This window comes from Crocodylus porosus, unplaced genomic scaffold, assembly GCF_001723895.1.
Source record: "Crocodylus porosus isolate Cpor-Errol unplaced genomic scaffold, CroPor_comp1, whole genome shotgun sequence".
NCBI lineage: Eukaryota > Metazoa > Chordata > Crocodylia > Crocodylidae > Crocodylus > Crocodylus porosus.
In genome coordinates this window covers 111,969,855-111,991,208 of record NW_017728943.1, presented here as the reverse complement: position 1 = coordinate 111,991,208, position 21,354 = coordinate 111,969,855, and the positions used below count along the sequence as shown (strand labels likewise).

The following is a 21,354-nucleotide window of genomic DNA, read 5'->3' as shown; positions in this document are numbered from 1 at the left end:
AACTTTTATTACTAACATTCCATATCAATGAGCCGTTGACCAGTTCTGGGACTTAAGGAGTCGGCAGCCGCACCTAGCTTTGGACTAGCTCCACTGTTGGAACGCAAGGGCTGGCTCTGGAACCTCGTGAATCAACGGACACCCTATAGGCCGCGCGCTCGCACAACTCCGCAAAGCCCGCGGCTCCCCTAAGCGGTGCCGGAGCCGCTAGCCCGGCATTTCGCCACAAAATCTATGAAAAAAAATGTAAGTTTTTTTCTGTGTATACTAAATTGTGAACAAGACCCCCAGGATACACACCTACTACCTGTTCTAAACAGGCTCCAAATTATAATAGATTTTGATACTAGATGTAGAAAGAAACTGGGGCAAAATAGGCATTTCTACTTATGTCTAGCAAGCAGAGCAAACAATACTCTGGCATTCAACAACTGATACATCTCAAGCAAAACCAAGGAAGTGATTCTTCCACTTTGCTCAGCATTGGTGAGATCAGCTGGAGTACTGCATCTAGTTCTGGGCACTGCACTTCAACAAGGATGTGGAAAAGCTTGAGAGAGTCTAGAGAAGAGTCACCCGTATGATCAGGGACTTGCAATGCAAGCCATACGAGGAAAGACTGAGGGACTTGGATCTCTTCAGCCTAAAAATGAGAAGGCTGAGAGGGGACTTAGTAACAGCTCACCACTACATTAGGGGAGTACATAAAGGGCTCAGTGAACAACTGTTTGCCAGGGCACCCTTGGGAAAAACCGGGAGTAATGGCCACAAACTCTTGGAAGACCATTTCAGGCTTAACACTAGGAAAAACTTCTTCACAGTTAGGGTGTCCAGATTGTGGAATAAACTCCATCCAGAAGTGGTACAATCACCCATCCTGGAAATTTTCAAGAGGAGACTGGACAGTCACCTTGCTGGGGTCACTTGACCCCAGTTGTCTTTTCCTGCTTAGTGCAGGGGGGCTGGACCTGATGATTTTGCGAGGTCCCTTCCAGCTCCTTACAATCTATGAATCCATGAATCTAAGCCTATAATCTGTCCCAAGTTTTTGGACTGCCCCCCAACCCCCACCAAATGAGATAAGAAACCAGTCTACAAGGTGTTGATGAGAGTATAAAATATTTTAATAGTTAATTTGTTGTAAATAAGCAGGCTATAAATAATGGGGCATTCGATACATTTATCAAATATACTCTATTGAGTGGTGACACTGCAACACATCAAGAATTGTTTTATGTATTATGTCACTCTATGGTTTTAACAGTCATAATCAATAAACTCAATGACTTCGGTAGATTTGTTTTCCTCATCCTTTCCTATAACAAATAATCAGTATTTTAATGGAATTTGAAAAAAAATAGAACATGGAATTGGAAGAGACCTCCCAGGCCCTGTGTAATTGCAGGCTATTGCGAAGAATACAGAGTAAAATTAGCAAAATAAGACATAAACTACTTTGTATTTATACTGTCAGTCTGAGGTCCCCAGTCCAACTCCATGTTTGAGGTAGGATCATAGAAAGCTGTAACAATTAGCTGGCATTTCTTTGCCTTCATATGAAATGACTGTTGATTTACACTGGTATGAAATATACTTAAAATTCTATTGCTTTAATTTTACACAGTTTAACTCCATTAAGTAACTAGGGTAACCCAGTAGTGAACCACGCCTCTCGTCTTTACACAAAATATGCCCATAATTCTGTTCTCACAGGCCATGTCTATACGAGATGCTTACTGAGCAGTAGCTCGTTACCACTGCACAGTAGTGTTGCATGGCATGAACTGTGATGTGATGCTACAGCACACTAGTAATGGGCTACTGCACAGTCAACATCACTAGGAAGCCATGTGGGGATGCTACCGTGGAGTAATGTCAGTTACTGCGCAGTCATTTAATACTTGGGTATGCAAGTTAGTATTTTGTGTAGACACAGCCATGCTGGTTTTAATCAAGAGTAACTTCACATGCAGTCAGGTTCAAGATCTGAAAAGAGATGGAAGAAGGATGCTGGGCATGTCTACATGAGATGCTAAATTTGCAGTTGACTAATTCTACTGAGCTTTAGTGTGGCAGGCAAAAACTGTGCTAACGCACTGATGAGCATTAGAATTAGTCTATTGCACACGAGCATCACAAAAACGCATGCGCTGGCACTACTTGTAATAACAGGTACTAACGTAATCCATTATAATTATAGCGCATTCATGAAGTGTAGATGCGTCTGCAGAGAGGCTGCTGTTTGTGGTAAAGACTGCAAAAGAAACAGCTCTAAATGCAAGCTCATAAAATGTCTTTAAGAGTGCCAAGTGCTATCCCCTGGCTCACACTATAAAACAGTATTAGGAAAGTATATAAAATACAATATATAAGAATTTGTACAGCAAAAGGGACAGGGGCAAAAATCAGCAAATTTAGAAAAAGGTGGTGTTACTTAAAGTTCCATTGGGCAGTATCAGCCAGATTACTAAATGTCATTAGTTATCCTTGTAATGGTATCAAGAAGCCTAAGCCAAGGTTTGTCAAACAAGGTCATTGAACTTTGTTTGCATTCTTTTAATAATCTTGTCTTACACTGCCATATAGCAAGCTAACAGGATGTAGGAGGGGATTAGTCTCTGAAAAACTATTAACAGGAGCAATAGAAAATAAAGAGGAAAAGTAAATCTAGGACAACAGAGATTTATACGGAGACTAGAAACCTAGGAAGGGAAAAGACAAAATGGAAAAAGATGAGGGAACAGTGGAAAGTGAGAGAGGCTGTAACAACAGATGCCTGGAAAATAATGGCAGATACAAGTTTAGGAAATCAGAGAGAGAGAAAGATCTGAGTCATAAACAGTGGTGCTGGAGTACAGACAAGGATAGATCCAGTGAGGAACCTTCTGAACAGTCCTGTACCTCGGAGAAGACAGAAATAATTTTTTTATTATTGTAAAGCTTAGAGAAAGTTAGTAACAAGAAACCTAACCTCACCTGAGAAGAAACTTTCCTAAGACAATGATAGACTGACAGCAAAAAATGCTCCATTTTTGCCTTCCTTTTTGAGAACAGAGACCAAATTTAACTGCCAGGGTGAAGAGAGACATCAACTACAGATGCAAATATTTGAGGAGCAAGCAATGCTATATGGGAGAGACTACATATTGGACTCAGTGATAAAATCTACAAAGAAGGAGCTGGATTATTAAAGCAGATGATCTTGAACAGGCGACAACTTTCAAGATGAGGCCAGACCTGAGGAAGGACCATAAAGAATTTGTCAATTCATTATCCTTCAGCAATAACTTCTCTGCCGAGAATCAACAGTAATTGGAGGTTTTCAAAACGAGTGTGAGATTCTTGAGTGGACCAAAAGCAAACTTAACCAACAACTCTATTTATGCTGTGCCTCAGCTAAGGACCAGAAAAAGGTTAGACTATTAGATTAAGTTTTAGAGTGTTTTAATGCAGTACCATTCCTACAGCATCTGACTTGCTGAGAGGTAGGTCAAATGCCAGTTTAAACCTGAGAAGTAAATATTTACATTTGCATACAAATGTATTTAAAATTAACTACTGGGTATACATATTATTATGTAAGATGCAAGAATGTTTTTGATACACAGCTGTGATCCAGCTCCTGCAAGTCCTTCTAAATGCATTTAGGCAGTGGGAGTTATCGACTACAAATCTACTTGCATGATTAAAATTAAGCACTCTGTTAGGGCTTGTGATCAACTATGATCAATTTTACACTTGATGTAGAATGCCTTGTATTTGAAAACTTGTCTAACTTTATCCCAGTTACATAGTTGGTTTAATAAAATATATTACCCCAATAAATCCTTACTTCTACCAGAGTTTTACACAATAATTTAATGTAAAAGTATCAGCATTTTCCTCATAACTTTAAATATTTACACAACTTAATTATCCAGCTAGATTTTAATCTTGCTTTATATGTAGTGACATTATATGTAACTGTACCACACACGGTCACATCTCCCACACCCACTTTTTTTACAGAAAAAAATCAAGCCCAGCTCTTACAAGTCCATACTTCACAAGGGCTTCTTGACCTGAAGCCTCTGTGACTGCAAGTGCGGGGGTCTATCCACGTGAAGCAGTTTGCATGTTTGGAGATATAATCAAGATAACATTTTTCACTTTTAAAATAAGAAGTCTGCTTTTGGATTTGCTATTATCAGATAGTATAAGCTAACTGAGCCATTATAAACTGCAAGGCACTGATTCTGTAAAGAGATACAGATGCACTTAAAGTTAACCATATAAGAAATCACAGTGATTTCAGGGGAGGTATTTACTTGCTTAAAGTATGTAGAGTATCTTTTTTAGGTATGATGTTCTATTTAATATTATCATGTCAGTAGTGGCTAAACTGATAATTCAAATCAGAAGCATCTGCTTTCATTGTTGTTGATTGTGACATGGCTTTCTAAGTCCATAGCTAACAGAATTCCTAGTGAATTTATTGACAACAGGTTACAAGTTTGTGCTGCTTTGTTTATATTAAGAGGTGCAGTAGATTGACAATGGTGTGTGCGCGTGTGTTCAGCTACAGGAAATTCAGCATAACAAAGTTTAGAAACATGCATACTTTTGCCTAAGCTCTTTAAATAAAAACCCCAAACTATAATAGCTAATCATCCAAAACCTATAAACTCCCCCAAATCATGAGATTGTCTTAAAAATCATGAGATTTTTTTTAAAAGGCACTGAGAGACTTTGGAGGAGGGAGGGCTTGAATTCTTGTTTTCAAATCTTCTGATTCATGTTATTAACCTTATTCCCACAACCACACAGACTAGGAATTTATTCAAAAAATGAAAAGATAGTTGGGATTCTCATGCTAAGCTTGACAAAAACCACAAAAAAACACAACATTATCAATAAAATCATGAATGTTTGCAAAAGTGATTAAAATAATATTAGAAAATAGTCAAGGAAAGTGGAAGGTCAATCCAAAAACTTTTAGCACATGCCTTTAATTTTACTACAGGTCTGGTTCTGAGATTAATTGAATACTGTTTTGTTCTTCAATATTTCTTTCTGGGAGAGGGTTTCTCTTTATCAGTTTATGACACTTACTTGACCAGACTGTAGAACTCCTATCCATTGGACTGGTAAAATGTTTGAAGTGGCCCCACAGAAATCAATAGGACTGCTTGTGGAAGAAGATATTACATGTTTCCCTCACTTTATGTTATACATGCTTTCCTGGACAACAGCGCATAACTGAATTCACATAAAGGGAACCCACTTTACGATGTAACAAATAGCGATAGGTTCCAAGACCTTGACTGTATTGATGTGGCATCATACCACTCCTGGAGCAGCAGCAGCTCCAAAGGGAAAGGGCACCAGCTGCCCTGAGCAGTGGCTGCAGGTGCTGCTGCCAGGTGGCTTCATGGCTCATAGCTCCCAGAGCGCAGTGCTGATGTGGCCAGACTGGGCTGGGCTGGGCTGAAGAGGCCAGCGCTGCAGCCTGGCCTGGGCACCACCACCTGGCTCAGCCCTCCCAAATAATTTTTTCTTTATCCACCTATGGCATCACTCCCACAATGCACCGCGCAAAGCAGCTGACTGCAGGCTTCCACCACACCGATTGCATGACAGTGAATTTACCTTGCATAAAACAATTTTTTGGTATAAAAAGGGTCATCACATAAGAGTAAATTAGCATGTACAGAACCTGCATAAAGCGAGGGAAACCTGTATTCAATATAGAGAGAGTTATCATAATATGGCCCTTTATTTGGAATTCCATGCACTGTAAGCTGGCGAGGGAGTAGGGCTGGGGAAACAGAAGCAGACAAACATTCCCGCAACACCTTAAAGCATCCACATTTCCGCTTAAGTATCTTCTGGAGAATGCTCATAACTAATGAGTAGTTTTTCCTGCCATCAAAATCAGCTGTCTCTATTTGGGAGGAATAATTCTTTGTTCTTTTTCCATTTCCCCACTTTCCATTTTCAAGAGTGCTCATCATCATCTAAAGTAGATTTCAAAAGGCTCAGCCCTGTTCTTGTCCTCAAATGTTCCTGTTTATAACTTTCTAAGATCTGAGTCTAGCAACATGGTAAACTGAGATGCAATGGCATTAGAACAACTTCTCTTCCACCTCCTTAGGAAAGAGGCTTGCAGAATAGTGCAAGCCCCTGCTCCTTCCCACAGCATGAAACAAGGGACTGTTTCTACACCATCTTGGCCTTCCTGCTGAAGCGATAACTGTTGTTTGCGCCATTTAACTGCTAACTTGCTGTCAAGTCTTACCCACTGGAAAGAGATACTGATTCACCCAGGATTAATTTCCAGTCCCACTTGGTACTGAAGGGTTTGGATGCACCGGTTTTAATGTTTTGAGTTTCCACTTCATAGTTTTTGTTTTTTTAACTGTCCATCCTTTGGTGCCTCAGAGTTTGGCTGGTGCCTGCACCTTACCATGGGGTGGGGAGTCCTGTCATTCTCCTAACGAGGGAGGCATTAATGACTGGGGATGGGTGGTGCAGTGGGTTGTGTTCTGTATATTTTGAGAGATGGTAGACAGCAAACATTACATTTTGTAGTTGTTGGGAGGTGACACCTATGAGAAGTTCATTTATGTTTAGATACTTTAACAACAATAATATTATTATTGCTATTATAATATTAATATTAGTATACTGATTATTATTATGAAGGTGCTAGGATTAGCATTAGTAGTATTATAAATAACACTAATACCAATAATACAAATACTAACACTTTATATTATTACTCTTCATGATAATACTAACACCTTAATAATCATAATTGTTACAATTACAATTACTAACAGTAACCCTAACATCGTATTCTTACTATTATTGCTAACACATTAATAACTGTCATTTATTATTGCTTGTATTACTATTACAATGATTAACAGTAATACCAATAATACTAATGCTAACACTTTAATATAATTACTATTACTTTTAATCATATTACTACTAATACTGACACCTTAACAATCATAGAGGTGTTAGTTAAGGTGTTAACACTAACACCTTAATAAGCATGTTAATACAAAATTAATACATATTATTATTACTATTACTAGTAATACCAGTTTCACTAACACCTTCACATTATTACAACCGTTATTAACAACACAAATACTGTTTCTATACCATCTTGGCTTTCCTGAAGCGAAAACTGTTGTTTCTGTCATTTAACTGCCAACTTGCTGTCAAATGTCACTTGCTGGAGGAGATGATTAATAATCATCACAATTATTAATTCTGATGTTACACCAGTAATACTAACCCCTTAATATCATTAGCACTATGACAATGATTATCGTATTGTATTGTATCGTATCCTATCGTTGTTTGTCCTTTGCAAGTGAAGATGACTGCATCCAGTGAGGCCCAGGGGGGAGAAGAGAAAAAGGAGGGGAGAAAAACGAAAGGGAGAGAGAGAAGAAAAATGAGAAAGAAAAGGGAGGAAAGGGGGGTGTGTGTGTGAAGGCTAGGGCATGTGGATACATAGGTGACTTATTATAAGCCCAACCTTTGCCCTGAACAATTTGCTGCAGCAGGGGCAGGAGAGCGATGAGAACTGGACACGAGATACGATATGATATAATAATATAAATAGATGATAGAATATATTACAATAATAATGTTCAAGATAGAATATATTTCAGTAGTAATGTTCAAGATCTAAGAATCACTGAATGATGATAACGAACATAAGAGCACAGAATGCTACAACGAATCCTATTCTCATAAATCGGGGTTGCTGGTTGCAGCCGTATTGGCCTGAGGACAAAGAGCCTTGTCCGCTTGTTACAGTAACTCCTCATAGCCGCGTCCGCACTCGGAACAACACTGCTACCCAGCCGGGCCGACCGGGGCAGCTCTAACTTGCTCGTACACAGGCAGACGGGGGAGGAAGTTCCGGGAGCGGGGGCGGGGGTAGGACGTACCTGTCACGCGCCCCCTCCGCCTGACTGCGGTCACGTGGTGCGGCGGTCACGTGAGGGCGGCGCTCTGGGGAGGGTCACATGACTGCCCAGTTCCGCTCGGGGGTGATGCCAGCGGCGCAGCGCTGAGAAGGCGCCCGCCCCCCCTCTCCCGTGCCCATGGCCGCCGACGCTGTCCACTCGGCCCGGCTGCTGCCGGTCCTGCTGCTGCTGGCCCTGCTGCGGGCCGGCCCAGGCTCCGGCCTGGAGGCGCAGCTGTGCGGGTAGGTGCGGCGCCCCGCCCGCGGGTTGCGGGGCGGCTTCAGGGGTGGGCGCTGCTGCTTGTGGGCTCGCGGGGTGACCGTGGGGCTGGGATGAGACCAGGCAGGCAGCAGCCGGGCGCTGGGTGAGCTTGGGTTCATGAAACTGTATGGTGTGCTTTGTGTGCGCATGCACACACATGTATGTACACACACACAAGTGGATGTGCTTATGGATAGATAGAGATGTGTATATATTGCAGCAATTAGGGTCAGAGGGAATCTCAGGAAGTCACATCTAGTCCACCCCCCTGCTCCAGGCAGGACCAGAGGACCAGACCCAAAGCCAGGGCTTTGTTAGTAGGGTCTTAAAAACCTCCCAGGATGAAGGATCCATCACATTTCTAGGTAACCTGCTCCAGTGCTTCACCACCCTCCTAGAGAGAGAGTCCTTCTTAAAATATTGATATATTTACTTCTACCTTGTTAGTGAGGTGAATGAGTAATAGTAGTAATAATAGAAAGTTCTTTAAAAATTCCTTTAAGCTTGAGAGAAAACCCAGACAGATGGAAGGGGGAGCAGTCCACTCTAAAATATGTGTATGTCTGGACTGCTTGCTCTTTCACCTGTCTGGGTTTGCTCTCAGACTTAAAGGAGTTTGTGAGTACATGTACACACCCCCTATGTGTGTGTATATGTTGTAATTAGTTTCTAAAGGCACATTCACATGCCTACTACTGGGCTGCATTGGTAGGAGTGTTGTCAGCAGATCGAGGGAAGCAATTATTTCCTTCTATTCGGCACTGGTGATGATGCATCTGGAGTGTTGTGTCCAGTGTTTGGCCCCCTGGTACAGAAGGAATGTGGACAAATTGGGGGAGTCCAGCCGAGAGCAACAAAATGGTTGAGGGCCTGGGGCACATGGCTTGAGGAGAGGCTGAGGAAACTGGGCTTATTTAATTTGGAGAAGAGAAGACTGAGCAGGATTGAACAGCAGCCCTCAACTACCTGTAGAGGGACTCAAAAGAGGGTGGAGTTAGACTGTTCTCAGTGGTGGCAAATGACAAAACAAGGAGCGACGGTCTCAAGTTGCAGCAAGGGAGGCTTAGGTTGGGTATTAGGAAAACTTTCTCACTAAGGGTGGCAAAGCATTGGAACAATTTACCCAGAGAGTTTGTGGAATCTCAATCCTTGGAAATTTTTAAGAAATGGCTGGATAAAGCCCTGGCTGGGATGATCTAGTTGGGGACGATACTGCTTGGTGCAGGGGGTTGGACTAGAGGTACCTTCCAGCCCTAACTTTCTATGATTCTACTTTGCATTTGAGTAGTGAAAATCTCTTGGGGGGCTTATTATAGGCCCAGAGACTTGTCACAGTATATTTGTTGCCTCTAAGTGGACTATAGGTACATTTTGTGGCATTGAATGCCACAGTCATACATCAGTTTTTTCTATTTAGCTTTCTTTTTCTTTCCCAAACCTCGGGATCAAAGGAGATGCACTAACTTACTCTGATTTATGTAAGCATGTGCTGTTTCTCAAGGAGGAAATGGGAGCAAGTTTTTCCAGTTACTAACTCGGACAGCTGTCAGACTGAACAATGGTAGGAGAAAATGAAACTGTCTAGATGGAGACGGAGAGAGAGAGAGAGAGAGAGAGAGAGAGAATGCATTCATGAGTGAGCTCAGGGCTCTAAGTACTGTAGTGGCTCTGGCTTAGTTGAGCCATGCACCAGCCCTTCTGGAAGTATTACTCTAGAGGCCTATGGTAGAAAGAAGTGTGCGGTATGCTCACGCTGGCCCTTTCCAGGTTTGACTATTTGCATTACACCAGGTAGCTTCTCAGCCTTGAAGAGATCCTGTCAGTACTGTGTTTAGGAGTATCCTACCTGTTCTTGTGTTGAAACTGTCTCTTAACTCTTGGATAAAGCCAAGTTGCACACAGCTTTACATATTTCAGCAACTTAGTCAGACATGCACTTAACATTCCTCCTCCAAAATACTAATTTAAAGTCCATATATGAAAATATGGAAACTTAGTGTGCAGGTATTCTCTGGAAACGAGCATGGGTCTTTTGTTTTTACACTTCAATCTGTTTCTGTTTTGTATATTTATTAATAGTTCATTAGTGAGGCAAATGAGGAGGAATAATAATAATAATAAAAAAAGTTATTTTAAAATTCATTTCAGTCTTAGAGCAAACCCAAGTAGGTGAAAGAGGGAGCAGTCAATTCTAATATGTGAATGATCAGTAGAACTAGGCAAACAGGCTGTTGTAACCATTTGGAAAGAGTGGGTTGGACAGGTGTCACCGTGGGAGTAATTGGGGCTTCTGAGTGTGTGCTTCCAAATCGCACTTGTGAAAAGGGGAGAACTGTCAGGTTAAGTTGGCCAGGTTGCCAGCTAGAATTGTTGCTCTCAAACTGGAGTGCCCTTATTCTGGGATTGAAACATGATTAGCATGAACCCTGCAGTGCTGCTTCTAGAACAACTCAGGTTAAATTTGTACTTGAATGTCAACTTCATGGTTCCTTAAACTTGTTCACTGTATATCAAGTCTCTCTTAAACAAGAGCTATACTAAACGTTCATTAAGGGTGCCAGTCTTTGAAAGCTTGCTTCTACAAGGCATCTTTTTTTCCTTTTCAGCAAAGGGTGGACTTATAAGTACATTTTGTAGCATTGAACACCATAATCATGTATCAGAGTTTCTTCTGTTCAGCTTTCCTTTTCTCGTACAGGAACACTAGCATGTTGATCCCAAGCATGTTGGTTTCTTGCATATAGCTTGCTTAATGCAGCCTTTACTTATCAGTATTGGCAAGGGAGGATAATGAGATTGCCTGATTGGGAGTGGGGGTGCACACATAGGTCTGTTTCGAAATAATATTATAACAGCTGTCTGTGCTATTTGCTGTCATTTGTGTGATGGAAATTGGTATTGACATAACCCTTGCCTGATAATCGAAAGCATCTGATTTACTAAATTATTTGCATTTGAACAGTTATGAAAAACTTCTGGAAACTTTCCATACAAAGTAAAACCAGATTTAAGTTGGTTATCTTGTGCCTCATATACTGCAAACAGTTGCACTGAAACAATGTGTATATGTGTGTATGTGTATATATATTTCAGTTGATTCACTTATGTTTGACTATAATTTGTGAAGTTACTTATAAATATCATAACATATCCCCTAGATGGATTATTGTTTATGTAAGTCACCACTCAAAAATGGTTCATCTTTCCTGTTGCCATGAGACTGACACAAGTTAAGGGACATTTAAAATTAATTGATTTTCATATATATTTTCAGGGCAGTTGTTAAAGGAAAAAGCTTCTTTTTTTTATTTCAACCCCCTACCCCACCTTTCAAATCTTTAACTGGTTCACATCACAGCTTCATGTTATATGCCTAACTCCTTGCTGATAGACTGGGTTTGTATGAAGTGAGTGTGGCTGAATGATGCGACCCTGGCTTTGGTTTCTGGTGATTTTTCCATTTGTAGGATGAGCCATTGTGTGTAGCTTTCACATCCGTTTAACTGTGGAGGGTGGTAATTGCAACAGAGTTGGTGTTTCTGCCTAAAGTGTGAAAGCGAGAAGCATTACTAAAATGGTGCTAAGTTGTAAAAACACTTGTAAATCTCTAAATTAGTGATTCTGTTGCAGACTGTAAAATATAAATACAAACATCTGTAGAGCGGAAATTGACTATATATTTTTAAAATACAAAACGCCCACCTCCCAGTAACCTTAACTGCCCAAATCATCCCATCTCTGTATGCTGTAATAATATAATAACACATGCTGGATTCTTGCAACACTAAAATGCATAGCACCACAAGTGATGACATGAATGAATACCATGTCTACCCTTAGCACATGCCCTGCCCTTTGGGATGGTAAAGGACTATCTTTTATAGCCATCCCATGTGACTTTAGGCATGTTCAGCTAAATTAACTCTTGTAAAACATGTTGCAACATTTAACTAGAAGGTCCCATCTATATATACAAGATATTACTCTACATATGCAGATATGAGCTATTCTATCCCACTTTGCTAATAACATTATTCCTTTGTCTTGTCTTGGAAAGTTTTATAATTGCTTTGACTGTATCCCATACAGTGAACTTCCTGCAGTTGTCATCATCCTAAAACTAGTGTTTAGAGCTTATACAGGTTTCCCTTGCTTTATGCTATACATGCATTCCTGGAAAACGACACATAACTTGAATTAGCATAAAGGGAACCCACTTTACAATGTAACAAATAGGGATGTGTTCCAAGACCTCGACTGTACTGATCCCCAGACCCATTTCTACCACTTTTACAAGACAATTTTAGAACTCACCAACAAGCACAGGGCACTAACATAATGGGGATGGCAACTACAGAAACAAGCATCAGAGATAATGAGCGAGGAACACGGATCCACACAGGAGACTCTTTTGGTGCGTGTCACTCCCACAATGCACTGCACAAAGCAGCTGACTGTGGGCTTCTACTACGCCACTCATGTAAAAGTGAACTTACCTCACATGTAATGAATTTTTGGTATAAAAAGCATCATCGCATAAGAACGAATTTGTACGTAGAGAACCCACATAAAGTGAGGGGAAACCTGTACTCTGCTGTATATGTCAGTGCGTGTAGGTTAAGATGCTCATAACCACAGTGAAGCGTTAAAGCATGGTAGGGGAGTTTAAGCCATTTCAGGAGTTTTAAGCCAAATTGATAAGACTCTAACTATAACACATTGGCTGCACTTGGAAGGCATGTATGCCTGTCTCTTGGCAGAGTATGGGCTGCTTGGGGCACTTCAGCTCTACCTGTAGTCTTGCTCTCCAACGCAGTTTTTTAAAATGTAGCCATAATTTTGCATATTCTGTCTTTCAGAATTCTTCTTCCACCCTGCCCCCACTTTCTACTAAGAATGTTTTCCCTTTTTAAAGCTATTGTAGATATCTGGCTACTAAGGTTATAGACAGGGCCATCTCTGGGTGGGGGGTTGCGAATCAGGGTAACTGCCCTGCTTTGGGGGGCCCTGCAGAGCTGGGCAGAGCAGCTGCAGTGACTCCGTGCTGCCGCCAGCTTCAGAATCTGCCACCTCCGGCTTGCTCAGGTTGCCTCTGCTTGTAGAGAACAGGGCCTTGCGCTGGAAACACAAAGCCCCCCCAAACAGTTCAATATATCCTGATGCCTAGGAACATAATAGATGCCACTTGGGACTGGCCTTCACTATTGTGCAGGGACAGGTGTGGCTGACTTCCCAGCAATTGTCTTCTCACTTGGATGTAGAAAACAAAAAAGGTTATCTCCATCAGAACAAGTTGACACAACATTAACCTGCCTTTTTACTTCACCAGATGAAAGGTTGGCAAGCTTTATTTTTGAACCTTGTTGGATGGTCTGCAGCCTAAACTTGGAGCCACATCCTGTGCTAAACTTAACCTAGTTTTAACAGCATCGGCTTTAGTAGAATAGCTTCTGCTTGTCAGCCTGTCACACCTATGTGTACAGTGTGGCTTTTTGGCTGTTTTGGCCCTTCTCAATATTTAATTGTATTTCTTAAGTGGGGAACTAAGGTCCTCTCAGCATTGTAACTGGACAGCATTGGATGAGTGGAATCAACCATATGAGTGGAATCAACCTACAACCATACGTGCTCCAAAATAGCTAAATTGGTTGCGATTAAAACTGTTTTGCGAATCTTGTTTAGATGTTTTTATTAACAAATCTTTTTTTTAACAGAAACTATTCTCCTCCCCCCCATGCATCAATATAGAGCCCCTATAAATGAAATAGCGATCAGGCTTGATTCAAAATAGTGTGATACATCAGCTTAATTAGTTAGCCCTTGAACTGCCAAAAGCATGTGGTAGGGAAGGTGTGGTTCTTTACATTTATTTAATGCCAAAAAGGGATCTTTGTAGATTCTTTCAGTGCCTCTAACATTTCAATGGGATGAAAACTTAGCAAAACCAGGGAATAAGCAGGCTTATATTTTCAATGTAAACAATGTTTTAGATTTTCTGGATACAAAAGAAGGCCGCTCCTTTGGTTTTAAAGCCCTTGTGTCAGTCAGTGACGTATCAATGCTAGTAGTTCTTCACCTGTACAGAGTTAGTTTTTGTGTTGATTTGCAACAGTAAATCTGAATTTGTGGCGTCAAAACAAAAATGCATCCAGAAAATTTATTTTCATTTAAGTAAATTTAACTATGGGTTTTGGGCAGGGTGAGGTGGTAGATGGCCTTTAAGAGTGTTCATCATAATAAAACTAATAGTTAAGGGTTCCCCCCACAATACTTTGCCCTTGCCAGGGTATAGCAAAAATAGGTCACTAGCATTCCTAATTGGCTGTGTACTCATTTAAGATGATTCCCTCAAACTTACATAGTGACTGTCTCATTTGTGGAAGTAGATATCCTGGCTCTGATTGTGAAACATGACACTTCTGAAAGAGCAGCACTTTACCCCCTTATGCTGTCTGAAACGTGCACAGCTACTGCTGTTCCACTAACCACCTTTTAGCTAGTATGAAAATGCAAGTTGAATCCAGCCCTCCTGTGGGAAGGAAGACACTAACTTGGCCCTTGCGTGTGGGTGGGGAAAACTTAGTGCCCTTTGTAAATATTTTTGACTGACAGGCATGTTTTGGTCTTTCATTTCTTTATAATCAAACTTACACTGGACTGCTTTATTCAGGGGTTCAGTGACTTGATTTCTGTCCATGCACATTACCTGCTCTAAGAAAGTTGATACATGAGGGAGGTGGAGGCTTTGCTTTTCCTGACCCTATGGGAACGAAGAATGGCAGCACGCAATGTGTTTTCTGACCAGATGTCAAGACGAATGTCTCATGGAGGCTTTAAGGTTTACAACACACTTGTTTTTATTTGTTTGGGGTTTTGTTCTGAACTGGGACCAAACCTTCAGCACTTTCTAAAAGGAAATAACAATTGATTTTTAGCTCAGTCAAAACATTTGATCTTGGTTTTGATTGTTCAGCTTCAAAGTCAGATGGAAAGAAAAGCTTTGGAAAAGTGTGTTTTTGTTTTTTTCACAAAGACAAATGGAAACCTAGTTTGAGTTTTCTTGGGGGAAGAAGAAGATTTCAGCACTAGAACTTCCTTTTCTCCATCTTTGCAGGATGCTCATTTTGCTGCTTGCCTGCCTTCCTATTCCCTGGCAAACCAACTTCAGTTCAGCACGTTTTTCCCTCCCCCTCTCTATTTCCATACCACCACAAGATATTCTTTGGTTTAACTACTAGTTCAGTCCTTTGTTCTGGCATGAAGTCTTCCCCCCCAGCCCCTTTTTATATCTCAACATTTTATAATTTCTGTCCTATTCCATCCCATCCTTTGACTGACTCATTCTCCGCATCAGAAATGTGCAGAGTTGGGATAGAGGGAGCTGCATCTCTGTGTTGGTGTACATTTTGGGTAAGGAGTTAAAGATTAGACTGAAAGAGATGGAGGAAGTGTTTATGGGGCAGATGCCCAATTCTTTTTACCTGATCTTGCTACCAGTAATGATAACTTTCAGTCTGGTGGTAGTTGTAACTGTAAGGTGTTTTGTTTGAAGTCTTGGAGAGGAGAAGGTCATGGCAGGGTTCAGTGGGTTATAACAAAGTTTCTCATTCTGATTGTGCAGACTGCAGCTGGAAGGTTTTCATTCCTACCCATAGCATTTCCCAAGCAGTTGCAGAGCGGAGGGAACAAGATTAGTAAACTTCACTGTTTTTGCACAGAAACCTGTAAGCCAAGGGTATCAAATTTTCCCAGGGCCAGATCCACACCTTTGGGGGCTCCTTCTCGGTTGGATCCGTAGGGCTAGCGACATTGGTGGCAGGGCAAGGGAAGCCTGTATCCACACAGCCCTTGCTCTCCCTGCTACCACTGACTGCCATATCTGTCAGGGCTCTGAAGTGTGGCTGATCATGCCACCTATCTGTACCTACTTTTGGTAGGCTGCTGGGCTGGGTGGAATGGCTTCTCAGGCTGGGGCATGTCTGACACATCTGCTGTAGACTGCAGTGAAATATCTGATAAATTTGTGTCTGTGGCTGAAGCTTCTTGGTAAAATGGTGCCTTGGTGTATACCAAGGCTCGGAGAGATTCAGTGATGAATAAGACTCAAAATCAGGCCGGGTAGAGTTGGGAAGAGGGTAGTTTGGATGCACATGCAAGTATGCATGCACATACACAAACACTTTTGGATATCTAGACACAGGTTCCTATAAGTCATAGTAGCCCACATAAGAAGTGTATAATGATGGAATGTCTTTCCTATCGTTATTCTTTACTCATGGGCAAAAGTAGCAAGCATATCCTGAATCCAATTGAACTTTGCTATTGTGTTTTTGAAGAGACTGGCATAGTTATCTACTTAGCTTAAGTTAAATTAGCGTTTTATGAATGGCAGGCAAGGCTCTTTGAGTAGATATGATATCTTTTATTAGAGCAACTGAGCAGTTGGGGAGGTTGGGAGTGGGAAATTTTGGTAAGCTTTCGGGCACAGTCACCCTTCATCAGGCATGGGGAGTCTGTTTTATGAATGGATGTTTTTTTGGAGGTCATCAATATGTGTATCAACTGACAAGCTTTTTTTCTTTTTCCCTTTCAGTTATACATGGGAAGCAATTGATACAGACAGACAGGTGCTTTATAAAATAAACTTCTGTGACCCTATTGAAGAGTGTGAAAGATCAAGTGCAGTTTGTGCATACGATCTGAATAAAAAGACCTATCTGTCAGTAGGTAAGTTAACAAATTGATATTTTGTGTCCTGTATTTCAGATCTTTAATACAATTACTGGTATATAACTATTTTGCAAGTTTCCTAGGTGTATATTGTCATCACTAATTGACAGAAAAGCCTTAAATCACTTTTCTTTTTTAACCCCCCCACCCCCACACACACACTTTCTCAGGATAGAAAAAGTGTGCGTGTGTATCTGTATTTGCATCTGCTTACATCAATATATGCTTGTGCGTTGAAGTATATGGAGAAAACAAAAGCTTGGATTGTCTTTCATCCTAGTTACCTGTTTCAACTTCATTTTAATGTTAATTTGTATTTACATTAATGCAATCCCACGGCACTTACGTGAATATTTTTAAGAATCTTATTTGTCCCTCGTTGGGTATTTGAGTACTTAGCAGTTGTAGTGACCATGGGGATTGTATGTGAATCACTTATTTCCAGTGACGTTTTAGGGGTGGATGGGCGGGAAGTGTTTGGTCTGGGGAAGTCGATTAGGTCTCTTTCCGGAGCTCTTAAGCCATTAAAGGCATCTGCACCCCACAAAAATAAATTTGTCACAGTTGAATACCAGAGTTTGTGAAGTATACTTATGATTTAGCACAAGGCACAAATCTAAACAACTGAGCTTCAACCAAAGCAACTGTAACAGAGCTGAAATGTCGGGTAGAGGGTAACCACTTTACATAGGTATATGTGTGTGTGATGCAGAATTGTACAATGGGAATATAAAATAGCTAAATGCTTGTGAAAATTGAAGTTCTAATTCATGGCATTTATTTACTTAAATGCAGTGCATTTGAAATGCCCTCTCTTTGGGATGGCTGTTTGCACATCTCAAGTCCAATTATCGTAGGCAAGAAGTAAAACTTTTTGAATTCTGTACAGCTTGACACCACCTGTAGCTGTCTGATCATTTTGTAAGAGCATAATATGTAATCTGTCAGTAGAACAAGGTTCTTATTTTCTGCTGCTGTGAGGCTTATAGAAAGCCACGGGAGTAGGTCAATTAAACCAGAAGGGTGAGAGGCTGGGAGGTGTCGCAAAGTAAGTCCTAACCTCTCTTTTGGTACCCTTCTTTTTCCTTTTTTAGGGAGAAGGGTGCTCTGTGGGTTTTGTTTATATAGACATTATAAATGGCTAGGATGGCTTTCTTGCTAGTGAAGCCTAGCTTTTGGAGATCTGCATACTTAAAGCCTAATTGTGTCTGTGGCAGAAAGATGAAGAAAAAATAGATTTGAAACGTGACAGATACCATAAGTCCACTTGATGTAAAGCTTCAAATGTGTCATGGCTTAACTTTGGGGTGATAAAATAAATTGCAAACATTTGGAGCTAAGTAGATGTCGTCTTTAATACCATGTTTGTGATGTTATTTAGAACTGATCTCAAAATGATTAGGGTACATCAGGTAGCTCAAAGTTGAAAGTAGTATTTTGTTGTTCAGCAGCATCAATACGAAATCAAGCTCGCACAGTTGATCACAGTGTGGAAGCTAATGTATCCCCAGCACTAAATTACCCAAGCTGCTTGTGTCTTTCTTTCCAGCATGTAGCTTGATTTGTTTGCCAAGGGTGTGCAGTAAAATATAGCATGCAGCATGTGGCTGGGTATTATTGCTGATTTTTTTCACTCCTAATTTCCCTGACTGGTGATAGGCTGTACATTTAACGTGGCATGAGCACTCGTTTGTTTTTGTTTCTAACTTGCTCTTATTTAAGAAAGAAATAGTATATGTAATAACTGGTGGGACAAATATAGACTTCCTAGAGGCTAACTTATTGCCTCACGAGCCAAAAATGTGGACTTCCAGCTTGTCAGACTTTTTTTTTTCTTTGGAGTGCCACTTTTTTCCATGTTTAAAATTTAAGGTTGGGGCTTGAAGAATGGGGGAGGATTCGTAAGTTCTGTGAAATGGAAATCATGTGTAGTTCGTCCTTTATTTTGTGTAGAGTCTTAGAAAGGTAGTAATAAGCTTTAAATTGATACTCGAAGTCCTTAACAGCAAGTGTTTCTGTTTCCAGTTACTCCTAGAGGTCTAGAACTTGTTCTATCTGTAGCTTCTAATCAAAAAAATCAGTCCAGTTCTCCTCCTGCTCCCTCCCCCTATCATCTAGCCTCAAACTGTCTGTGATTTGATGCTTGTAAAATGTAAATTGAATGGGAGGGCCTTGAATTTTAAAGAACTTGAAAATGTTACTTCAGGTTTTATGACTACTATAATGCTTAGACACAGCCACTGACAGGCTTGGTTGGAATAGCATTAGAAATCCATGGGATTCTAGTGAATGAAAAGAGGAAGGTGATGGGTTGTATGTTTAAACTAAGACTAAATCTTTATTTCAGTCTGAGATGTGGACTGCTTTGAATATGCCGATTAAACTCCTTTGACTCTTTAAATACCACCTATGCAGGTGCTCAGGGGTGCTGAAAGCACAGTTGTAGCATTAGTACTGAACTCCTGTTTCTGGGCTTCAGGCAGGTGATGGATCATCTGTTCTAGTTCCTTTTCATAGGGTTGGAAGAGATCTAAGCAGATCATCAAGTCTGACCTCCTGCCATGGGCAGGAAAGAACGCTGGGGTCAAACCACCCCAGCTAGGTGATTGTCTAGCCTCCTTTTGAAGACCCCCAGGGTGGGAGCGAGTACCACTTCCCTTGGAAGTTGGTTACAGATCCTAGCTGCCCTGACAGTAAAGTAGTGCCTCCTGATGTCTAGCCTGAATCTACTCTCAGTCAACTTACAGCTGTTGTTACTTCCAGTAAGGTTCAGGGGAACAGGGATTCTCCCATAGCCTGCTGGTCCCCCTTGGCCAATTTGTAGACAACCACCAGATCCCCCCTCAGCCTTCTCTTGTGGAGGCTGAACAGGTTCAGGTCCCATAGCCTCCGCTCGTAGGGCCTGCCTTGCTGCCCACTGACCATATGAGTTGCCCTCCTCTGGATCCTCTCCATGCTATCCACATCTCTCCTGAAATGCGGCGCCCAGAACTGGGCACAGTACTCCAACTGTGGCCTGACCAATGTCATATAGAAGAGGAGTATCACCTCCTTGGACCTGCTAATGATGCATCTGTGGATGCATGACAAGGTGTGGTTAGCCTTCCTGACCACGTCCCCACATTGGCGGCCTGGATTAATTTTGGAATCAATAATGGCTCTCAAGATACTTTTCTGCCTCTGTACTGATGAGAAGGGAGTTCCCCAGCCTGTAGGTATGCTGCTGGTTCTTCCTCCCCAGGTGCAGCACCTTGCACTTGCTTGTATTGAAACTGATCCTGTTCTCATCTGCCCACCTCTGTAACCTGTCGAGATCTAGTTGTAGCCTGTCCTTCTCTTCCAGTGTGCCCACTTCTCCCCACATCTTGGTGTCATCTGCAAATTTGAACAAGATGCTTTTCACCCCCTTGTCCAAGTCAGTGATGAAGATGTTGAACAGTGCAGGCCTGGGGTACCCCACTGCCCACATCCCTCCAGGTTGGAAAAGACCCGTCCACCACCACTCTCTGGGTGCAGCCCTCCAGCCAATTTGTGACCCATCTGACTGGGTAGGCATTGACACCATAGTTGCCTAATTTCTTAATGAGAATGGGGTGAGAGACAGTGTCGAAGGCCTTCCTAAAGTCCAGAAAGACTATGTCCACTGCGACACCTGCATCTAAGGATTTTGTGACCTGGTTGTAGAAGACCACCAGGTTGGTTTGACAGGACCTGCCTCTAATGAGCCCATGCTGGTTGCCCCTAAGCATCATCCCCTCCTGCTGGTCCCTTGCAGATGTGGTCCTGGATAACTTTCTCAAAGAGTCTTATCTTGGTCCTAGAGAAGCTAACGGGCCTGTAGTTTCCTGGGTCTCCTTCCTCCCTTTTTTGAAAATGGGGACCACATTGGCCCTGTTCCAGTCCTCTGGCACTTCACCAGAGCACCATGAGTGCTTGTAAAGCTGTGCCAGGGGTCTCTCTTTTCCACAGAGAAAAAAAGGGAAAACTTTCTGTTGAATTTTGGCCTTCACTTGCATTTTGTGAAAGAGCTGTACAATACCTGACAGTGCCCTTAGTACCATGTGATAGAGCTATAAAGTAGATAAGTACTGCAAACAGCCCTCTTGGACATGCCCTTAAGTGCAGGCCCTGAGATGTGAACTTTGCAGCCTGCTGATATGAGTGGGTGCTGCTTTTGGGAGGGAATGTATTTTTCAACCTGGGGTGAAATCTTTGTCACTTGACTGGGTGGGAGGGAGCCTTGATGAACAAACCCCCATGTACAGGCATGTGGCATAGGAAGCAGGATGGCATGTTGAGATGATGAAGGGAAGAGAAGTGAAGAGTGGAAAAGAGCATGCTAGGCACTTGGAAGAGATGCTGAGAGAGGGGCAGTTGTGCCTGCTTTTAT

The 21,354-nt window shown here is 41.6% G+C and overlaps 1 protein-coding gene across 1 annotated transcript in view; it reads left to right on the top strand.

The window, feature by feature from the left end:
- Positions 1 to 8,096: 8,096 nt before the first annotated feature.
- Positions 8,097 to 21,354, top strand: part of IGF2R (insulin like growth factor 2 receptor) — a 94,113-nt gene continuing 80,855 nt past the window's right edge. The window contains exons 1-2 of the mRNA XM_019550001.1: positions 8,097 to 8,215; positions 16,828 to 16,961. Coding sequence (XP_019405546.1) covers positions 8,112 to 8,215; positions 16,828 to 16,961 — 238 coding nt within the window. The 5' untranslated portion in view covers positions 8,097 to 8,111. The remainder of the gene's footprint in view (positions 8,216 to 16,827; positions 16,962 to 21,354) is intronic.